Source organism: Hydractinia symbiolongicarpus, chromosome 11 (genome assembly GCF_029227915.1).
Source record: "Hydractinia symbiolongicarpus strain clone_291-10 chromosome 11, HSymV2.1, whole genome shotgun sequence".
NCBI lineage: Eukaryota > Metazoa > Cnidaria > Hydrozoa > Anthoathecata > Hydractiniidae > Hydractinia > Hydractinia symbiolongicarpus.
Genome location: NC_079885.1, coordinates 17,435,245 through 17,444,867, shown reverse-complemented (window position 1 = coordinate 17,444,867; position 9,623 = coordinate 17,435,245). Strand labels below are relative to the sequence as shown.

Sequence of the window (9,623 nt, the reverse complement as noted above, 5' to 3'; positions counted from 1 at the left end):
GCATCCAGCCTAGCTGTGCTGTCTCTATCTGTATCGCTCAAGGCGATTTTAAAGATTCCGCCTCGCGAACAATCTGTCGCTAACAATTGAGTGAGCGCTTAGTACAGGTGTTGCACATGTGTATAGGCGTAATTTTCCAAAAAAACTTTAATAATACTTCGGTTTAAATAAAAACACGGGAAACAGCCTGTCGTTACCCCATCCAGCTAAAAAAAAATACTCAGCAATTTTATTTTGAGGAGTAAGTTTTCATGACAGTAACAAGAGGTGTCGATACCTACTAACTGCATTTAGCATAAGAAATATTGATTAAGAATTTTGTTGTTAGTTAGTCAAAAACTGCATTTTGGCTACTTTTATTCTTTAGCCATTAGAGGTAGCTAAAGAGCTAGCTAGAGTGCCACAACCGCAACATAAAAAAATCTTGAAATTGTTTTGTTTTCAGATTTACACATGGCTAGAAAACATGATGATATTTTCATCTTGATAGAACTGAAATTTAGGCATTAAATAATTATACTAACCGAATTGAATATTTCTCTTCTCTTTAAAAAACTTTGCTTCGCAGCTTGGTGAACAAGCTGGAGAATAATCAATATGGCGTGCTTGAACTCGGTCCCTCGGAAGGAACGACTCGTACTTTAACCCCTAGAGCTCGAATTAGTTGAACAAAATTCGTCTCGTTAAAACCATAATTGGAAATGAAAATTTAAAGGATTATCTAGCATAGCTCATCAAATAATACCTTTGCATTCTACTGGATCGTCAATAATAGAATCGAGCAAGTCTTATTAAGAATAGAGTTGCAAAATTGTCAAGTTGTCGTCTATACTGTTGACCGGAAGATTTGTAAAATTTTAGCTCACCAGTCGCAGATTCTACTGTAAGTCGGTTTGGTTATGTTAGTGATGTGGTTGCAAACTATGCTGTAATTCAACCTGTAAAAGATTTTGTTATGATTGTTAATAGCTCTGCTTCTAAAAAGCAGTGCAATATGCGTCGTAAAGTGCTTGCGGATTAACTTTAGTAAGTCCTATTACTGAAAGTCTAGTATCTTTTTTTTTTTGGCTAAAAGACTTAGCGTTTATTATTGTATCAATTTACATCCACTCAAAACTATAGTTACAGTAAAAAAAAACATCGTACTAACTATTTACGAATATGTACAGTAGTTAAAGTAACAAAAAATTGGAAAGAAATGTCTATTTTCTTATGTACAGTAGTTAAAGTAACAAAAAATTGGAAAGAAATGTCTATTTTCTTATGTACAGTAGTTAGAGTAACAAAAAATTGGAAAGAAATGTCTATTTTCTTATGTACAGTAGTTAAAGTAACAAAAAATTGGAAAGAAATGTCTATTTTCTTATGTACAGTAGCTAAAGTAACAAAAAATTGGAAAGAAATGTCTATTTTCTTATGTTCAGTAGTTAAAGTAACAAAAAATTGGAAAGAAATGTCTATTTTCCTAATTCACGCAATTTGATTAAAACTTCTCCGTATAGAACAACATTCTTTTTCCTGATGAAATCCAAATATTCCAATTCGCGAAATGTTAATGCTATTCCATACAGCTTCTTCTTGAACTGATACTTTTGTCTGAAAAAAGAAAAAAAAGTTTCCAACCTGTTGGCCGTCACAGGTAACCCTAGCGTTAATTCTTAGTCTCCGCTCATAAGAGTTTGAGTGAATTAAAGATTGGCCTAAAGAAATCAGGCGTAAAAAAGTAAAGAGTTCATGACACTCGCACTAAATATGCCTAGGTCCTGTGTTTCCAAAGTTTTGCAAAAGGTTTTGCAATATTCTCAGTTGGAATTTGATATGTCTCAACAGGCATCTTGGTCAGAAAAAAACTCTTATACGAATTTACAAATATCGAACGTTGGAAGGTTTATCCAGAAATAATGTATAATGGAAACCGTCCCTTAGAACTGGGCGATCATGTTAAAGGGGCTACGGAACGGCCGTTGGTTTTCGACTTTAGTGACTTACATAAAAGTCGGGCTGGAGGCGGCGAAAAACAAAAATGGCTATTTTTCCGGCATGTATGTAATTTACAGACTAAAACATATAGATATATCTAGAATTTTTTTATCTTCTCCAGCCTTGGTCATGTTTTCATCCAGAATGAGTCTTGCTGAAATATTCCTTTGTAATGTACGTTTCAAAAAAAATATTGAACCAGCGAGCAAAGTGCGCTGGTCTGTTCATTTGCGCAAAACGCGTTTGCCGGATTTTTAATATGTGCGCGGGATATGCGGAATGTGAGCATTTTAACCAGTTCGTAGCCCCTTTAAAGGGGGATTTTCACTAAGCGAATTAAGCGGCGAATTCGACGGCGAATTGTATCTGAGCATGCGCAGTTCGATGCAAAATCAAAACAAACAAAACTGCGCATGCTCAGATACAATTCGCCGTCGAATTCGCTGTTTAATTCGTTTCGTGAAAATCCCCCTTAAGGCCTGACGTGAAAAAGGAAGGCATTAACTTTGGGCTGGTTTCCATTATAGCGTTCTTGGTCGTAGCTCTCAACTTCTTAACGTTGAAAACTGCAGCAAAGAACAATAAAATGGAGACCATCTCTTAGCACCGCCTCAACGCAAAAGACAGGCGTATCCTACAAAACCGTTATAAAAAACACATTTTATTTGACATATTTCCTTACCTGATGCAAATTCCAAATAGGTAATGCATGAGCAGAAATAAGAAGCCGATGACAGACAATACAATCCCAAGAAGGATGGCAAACCATAACACGATGAGACAGTATTGATATAAAACATTTTGAGACATTTCGCAAATAAACTTATGTTGGTTAGCACGCCTTTCTACCTTTTCTTTGGCTACTTCGTACAGTTCACAGTAGCCAAAAGGTGGAAGCAGTTCATTACCTGAAATTTGAGCAATATGAAAGTAAGAAGATATCGATTATAGTTGAGTGGTTCAAGTTAATTCAAAACTTTGAGTTCGTCCTATAAACAGTTGAATATTTGGCATGCTTAAAACATTTTTTAATGCATACCGAAACATTACATGAAAAAAACAATAACATTAATAATAACATCATAATACGCAATAATATTACTGTGGTAAAACGATACAAAACGCAGCCATCGATTATACTTACGCAAGTCAGGGGTAAGGTGTTATCTTAATTACGCGGAGATATTTAAAGGGACAGAAGGTGTTCCACAAAAAGGGGAAAAAACTCTTTGGAAATTGTCATGATTTTTTTCTTTCCTCTTTTTTATTTTTTATACGGAAAATGTAGTTTTTCTTGCTAACACGCCTGAATCCAAAATTTTTCCGATTTTTATAAGTTCCCTTCAAGTTTGATAGTGGTACAGCCACTATTACTGATTTTAGAATTACCAGAATCAACAACCAGGATATAGCAAGATAAAATGGTGGAGGTGAATGGTAAAGTTATGTACGGAAGGAAGGAGGATAAACGGTGCTCTGGTTGCGTGTATGTTGGGGCAGGGGTCAAGCCATTTATTTCGTACGTAATGTTTTATAGTTTTTACAATACATAGTTTTTTAAATAAGTAGTACAGGGCTTAAATTCTTCATAAAACAAAGCTACTTGTCGGTGACAGAACAAACAAGGAGGATTAATAAAACACAGGGACATAGTTTCCAAACTTCTCGTGAAATCCTCGATGTGGGCTATGGGCTGGTCAATCCAATCTAACCGAGTGTTAAAACATGTGAATCTGGTCTGGTCTATTCCAACGAGTGTAAAAACATGTGAATCTGGTTTTTCCACCGAGTGTAAAAACATGGGAATCTGGTTTTTCCAAGCAGATGATCAATAAGCAAAAAGTAAGCAACACTTAAGCATGAGATATTATGTGCATCGTGTTTTCCTATCACACTTAAAAAGTAATCCTCGACTGAGAATACAAAAGATTATCGTTGTACTAACAAAAAAATACTTATGAAATTCTAACGGATAAAGACGATTTTACAGGTTTTTAGGTTAATAAAATATGAGCTTTTTGAGACATTCTATCATTAAAATATATCCTCATCATCAGTTTAGTTTGCACTACATTACTCCAACAAGAATAAAAATAGGTCAATTACCTGGCTTAGGGAAATCTCTTAAGCCCATGTAGTCATACGCAATTGTGTTATTATGTCGCATCCATTTTAACCACTGTGTTCCATAATAATAAAAATCACCATTAAACAGGTAATTCAACGCGTAAAAGATGAACGCATTCACCACAATGTACATCATTTTTATAAGTAAATTCAACAACACCTTCAAAAAGGTTCCGCAGCAACCGACAGTTCTGCTTGTTCTATCAAAATAATACTGAGCAATCTTTGTCGCATCAGGTGATTCTTCTTTAATGCTTTTTGTTAATGTTAAAAACTCGCTATTAACAGTTCGTTGGAAGACGTAAGGTAGGTAGTAAAGAATAGCTAGCGCTGCAGTAAGAAATGGCATCCATTGATACTAAAACGTAATATCATGTAATGTGTATATCAAATTGTTTAGCTTACATACGGGTTTTATTTAGTCTTAATCTGAAGGCGGATTCAGAATTCCTTGAATAAACTGCCATTTCCAGCCTCTAAATTCTGTAAGCATTCCTCAATTTTTGATCAAAATGAAAAGAGTTAGTGCCAGGGTTATTTTTTAGCCTTAATTAACCTTTCAACTTCAGATATTTTGAGCCCAAACTTACTAAAGACTTCCTAAATTTTTCACGCTGATCCCGGGGTTCATAAAAATGTTTCCATAAAAAAACGTGTTAAGAAAAAGCGAAAACTACAAACGTACTTGTAAATAAAAGGTCTTTTTCATGGCAACACATTTTCTGTTTGATAACATTTTATATTTATCTTCTTCTTCAATAGAACAGAAATATCTGTTTCCATACAGCCCATCATCGCTCATCCTTTTTGGCAAGCCATAGTAAGCCACCATTTCTTGTTTGTCTTGCAACTCTTTGAATACATATACACCCTGTATCCAACATGCAGACGAAACAAATTTTTCATCGATTTTGTGCGAATCTAAAAAAATGAAGCAACGTTACAGTACAGGAGGTCTCAAAGGATTATACTTATTTATAAGGAACAAAAATCTTCTTGATCGAAATTGATATTATTATTATTAATCATATTTATACAGGTTTAACAGCTTCAGTTTGATATAAATATATCTATACTGGAATCAATGCGTGACCTGTTTGATATGTATGCACCTGGTGCATCATTTTAGGCTTGATCAGCTGGTTTGCCTATGGGGTCATAAGGAATAAATTACAAAACTAGGTACCCCAAAATGGACCCCATATTCACCCATCAAAAAAAGATAGAGAATTTGAGACAGCAAGACCCTAAATATTCCCAAATTGGCTCACAAACTTACTCATAGAGAACAAAATTAGAATTTTGCACGGCAGTTCTATAACCTTTGACGAGTCAAGCCACACAAAAACTTTCTTTAAAAGTCGGTGCTCACCCATGATCAGATCTTTAGTCCTAATCTCTGAAGCTCTGTGAGTCAGAGGATCCCCCATTAGAAACATGGCTAAAATTTGTCACACGCATAGATATAGCTGTTGTGGATTAGAATACGCAAAAACTTACCTAAATAATAACCGATGCTTTTCCCTAGTCAGCTATCATTTTTGATCCTGATCTCTGAAGCGCTATAGTGGCTCGCTAAAGCTTAGCCAGGAAAACATTGCATTAAACCTTACAATTTTACTATGTAGAATCATAATAAAGTCAGTTGCAACTTTCGTTAAAAAAAACCTTGAAAAAGACATTAATCGATTTCAGCAGGATTCATGTGGATGTTTTTGTTTTATAAACACATATTTAATATTAGTTATGATTACAAATTCTGTAATGTTTTAAATAAATTTGTTTGCAAAAAGTCTTTAAAAATTCGATTACTATCATGAAAAGTCTGGATTTGGAACCATTTTTTGTGTGATATAATGGCTTCATTGATGGTGAGGTTTTTTCGTTTTATATAATCTTTGTTGGTGTTATCTCATATAAATTTGGAATCGTGAAAATTTGGAAATTTAAATTTGGAATCGTGAAAATTTGGAAATTTAAAACTGGAATCGCAAATTTTTGTGAAGTGACCCACTTCAGAGCTTCAGAGATCAGGACAAAAGGGGGCAGCTGACCATGGGTGAGCCCCAACTTTTAAAGTTGTGTGGCTTGACTCTTCAAAGGTTATAGAACTGCCGTGCAAAATCCTAATTTTGTTCTTTATGAGTAAGTTTGTGAGCCGATTTTGGGACACTTGAGGCCTAGCTGACTTTTAGCAAATTTCACTAAGCTCCCTCCTTTATTGGTTGCTATTTTGTTTTATCTCAAATTTTCTATCTTGTTCTCTATGGGTGAATATGAGGGCTATTTTTGGGGTACCTAGTTTGGTCATTTATTTCTTATAGCCCGGGACAGAGCAGGTGAACAAGCTTTAAATGATGCAGGTACATACATATCAAACAGGTCAATTACATTTTGTTCCTTATGGGCAAGTGTGATCCGTTGAGAGCTTCTTTACTATTACAACAATACATAACTACTAAAAGCATTTGAGCTTGTAGAATTGAAAATTGAAGATTTAAAAAAGTTCATTCTTTATTCACGGAAGCCCATTCTAAAGGTCGTTAGAAAGTAACATCTCGATTACATGGATTTGCGAGGATTCAAAATATATCATTTTTCAAAATCAGGCGTTATTTATGAATATAAGTATGAAGGCTGCAGCTCGCTAAATTTTCTCCACGGTAATATTTTTCGGCATAAGGGAATGCCGAAAAATATTAACGTGGAGAAAATTTAGCGAGTTTTAACTTTGGGTAAACGAGACAAACGGCTAAATGCGAATTCTATTAATTACTTTGATGAGCGTGTGCCTTAATTGCATATAATGATTCTATACCTAGCTATAAACGCTTTAATGTAATTAACTTTTCGTAAGCATTATACTCCTCGTTACAATTAAATGAAACATGAAATCCTACAATCAAGGTATATCACCACTTATTGTTGTTCTTCGAATGAATTATGCATCAATACTGCCTCGTTTACATAATTTCTACCTTTAACAGAAAAAAGCTTTGTTAAAACTACAATCATTCAGAATTAGCTAACACATTTTTGTTGTAGCAAGGAGCAACATACGTCGAAAATGTCCTTGGAGAAATGACTCTTAGTTGCAAAGCATATACCATTAAAAAAATTGGTTTATTCTTCTTTAAAAGATGCTCTGTCCTCACTTTAAACAAATGATATTTTTCCTGTCCGCGTAAAACTTTCGTGAAAACAGAGCCAAGCCTTGTGGATTTTCCGATCTGAAAATAGTAATGATACATACCTGGCACAATACAATTTATGGAGTCTGAGTACCAGCTAATCCCCATGATAATAGAACACACAAGAAGCAGCTTGACCATAAATATCCTGTTGTACTGGTCTGTGTGGCTATCAAATCTTGATTTGATGTTGATTTTTAACATCTTCGTCAAGTCCGTAGCTACATTCACCATTTTGTTCGTTTCTGCAGTCTTAATCAATTTCAATTTTTCTGCTTGTATAAGATCATACCCATAAGCAATGACTTAGGATGTTGGGTTATTTGGTTAGATCCGAAATCTCAAAGTTTAATTATCTTGTCGACGACAACATGGAAAATTTTTGGAACTTTCCGGCCCTTCACGTTAGTATACAATGTGGAAATCGCAGAAACCGCGACTAGCGCATTTGTAACGCTCCTTACCTACCCTTCACATAAGTAGAACTTTTATAGCCTTTCGACTGCGGAGCATTTGTCAGGCGATGCCGTTCTAGCATTTCGATAAATGGCCAAAAAAACAACCATTTCCCCAAAAATTAAACACACGATTGTAGATATTTACTGAAATATGTGCAGCTTGAGATCTGACCAAAATCTTTAGTTGCTTATAAAATAAACAAATTTTTCGTCAACTTCGGGTGATAAACGATCTATAAAGAACCTACCTCAGCATTATTCTTAGAACACGCTTTCTTATAAGAATAATTTTTTAAAATCCTCAGCCTTGTCCCCAGGTATATGTTCGTTCTTGAACAGCGCGCACACATCACCCGCACATTCCCCATATCGATACATCCCGCGCCTCCTATCCTCTGTTCATCGCGTGTATCCTGGGTATCGATGGATACCTATTTACAACGCTGATACAATGCTATTCTTAGTCATCCTCCGCACATCCCCCGCATACCTCCCTACATCAACGCATCCCCGTGCCCTCCGTGAGGTACATGTTATGGATACCATAACATGTACCTCACCTATGGATACCATAACATGTTCCTTTTGATAACGATGTGCGCGTGATGTACACATCACGCGCACATCGTTATCAAAAAATAAATTCAGTAATTAAGTCGCAAGATGAATAATCTATTTAGATTCATTACGCGGCATTGCTAAATGTTGTGGGCTAAGCGATTATTACAGGCTACACAACGCCGATCTTGTCGCTTTTTTAGATTAGACCACAGAGACCACAAGGATCAGCAGGTACAGGAAAGAATCCTGTCAAGCTTGTGACAATATTCTGCATACCTGAAACCATGAATGTATTTCAGAAGCAGGAGATAGTGAAAAGTCGGAAGGTTGTAAAAAGCAAGTCAAAGGCGCTTATAGAAGCTTTAAGAGCAAAGTCATGTTTTATAGGGACAGAATCATGTCCCTACACAACAGAGCAGGCAGCGCCTTGGGGACACCCAACCTTCATGATGAAGTTAAAGAAGAAAACTATGTTGAAAGTATCTAAAGTCCATACGAGACTAGAGGAAGATGTTGACCTCACACCTTAAGAACATAAGCATGCGCTGCGCAAGACCTTCGGATGCTTTCGAGTCCCTGGCATTGAAAAAACTGACGTTAACGTGTGTATTGCAATGGTGAGACCCAACGTCATGATACTGATCGAAGAACAAGTAAAGGACATGGAATCTGCCAAGGTACAGGTGTCTATATGGCTGATGTAGAAGAAGAAGATAGTGGCCGTTGAGCCTGACGCAGTAGACCTGAAGGAGAGAAAATCTAACCTACATTTTTCAGGCCAGCAATGTAGATGATGTGCTGGATGTCATGTTCGCGCAGATCAAGAAGTATGTAGAGCATCCGGCCGTACCACAGAGCGGGTTTACCACAGAACATCGACTTCCGTAGGCTAAGGCTTACAAGAGAATCTTCGAACATAGAGGTGGCTGCCTGGAGAAAGCTATCATTAATTAAGAGTGTTTCAGGTGGAGCGTTAATGCAGCACTTCATCATAAAGAGATCGGCGCTCATCCTGGATGCATATCTAAACTACGCAGGTTTGAAGATCGGTATAACTGGGGACGGCTAAAGTTCCTCCTGACCATCAGCAAGATCTCTAGCTGCGAGAAGGACAACTCAGACATTGTGGTGAACATTCTATTCATAACGAAAAGGAGCATTACTGAAAAAAACGTCGACACGCTGCGACGACGCACAGCACATGCATAAAAAGTCTCTCAAGGCTGCTGGGCAGTGCGACATCCAAGAAAACACAATGCGATGTATGTTTGTCTCAAATCTATGCACGCTTTCAATGCAATTCAAT

At 36.4% G+C, this 9,623-nt stretch overlaps 1 protein-coding gene across 1 annotated transcript; it reads right to left on the bottom strand.

Annotated features, from left to right (window-relative positions):
• Positions 1-1,146: 1,146 nt before the first annotated feature.
• On the bottom strand, positions 1,147-8,247 carry LOC130614255 (innexin-5-like). Its single transcript, XM_057435673.1, has 5 exons — positions 7,361-8,247; positions 4,793-5,028; positions 4,087-4,465; positions 2,663-2,888; positions 1,147-1,596 (listed from the first exon to the last, which is right to left on the bottom strand). Exons 1-5 carry the CDS (start codon positions 7,530-7,532, stop codon positions 1,458-1,460), a joined length of 1,152 nt encoding a protein of 383 aa, XP_057291656.1. The 5' UTR covers positions 7,533-8,247; the 3' UTR covers positions 1,147-1,457.
• Between the last annotated feature and the right edge of the window lie 1,376 nt (positions 8,248-9,623).

What these genes read in the sequence shown, in the direction of transcription:
- LOC130614255 (XM_057435673.1), bottom strand. Translation starts at nt 7,532, where the DNA reads ATGGTGAATGTAGCTACGGACTTGACGAAGATGTTAAAAATCAACATC. An exon ending in AAAAGACCTTTTATTTACAA is followed by an intron (nt 4,466 to 4,792) that starts GTACGTTTGTAG and finishes ATTACGTTTTAG; the next exon opens with TATCAATGGATGCCATTTCT. An exon ending in CTATTTGGAATTTGCATCAG is followed by an intron (nt 1,597 to 2,662) that starts GTAAGGAAATAT and finishes TTCTTTTTTCAG; the next exon opens with ACAAAAGTATCAGTTCAAGA.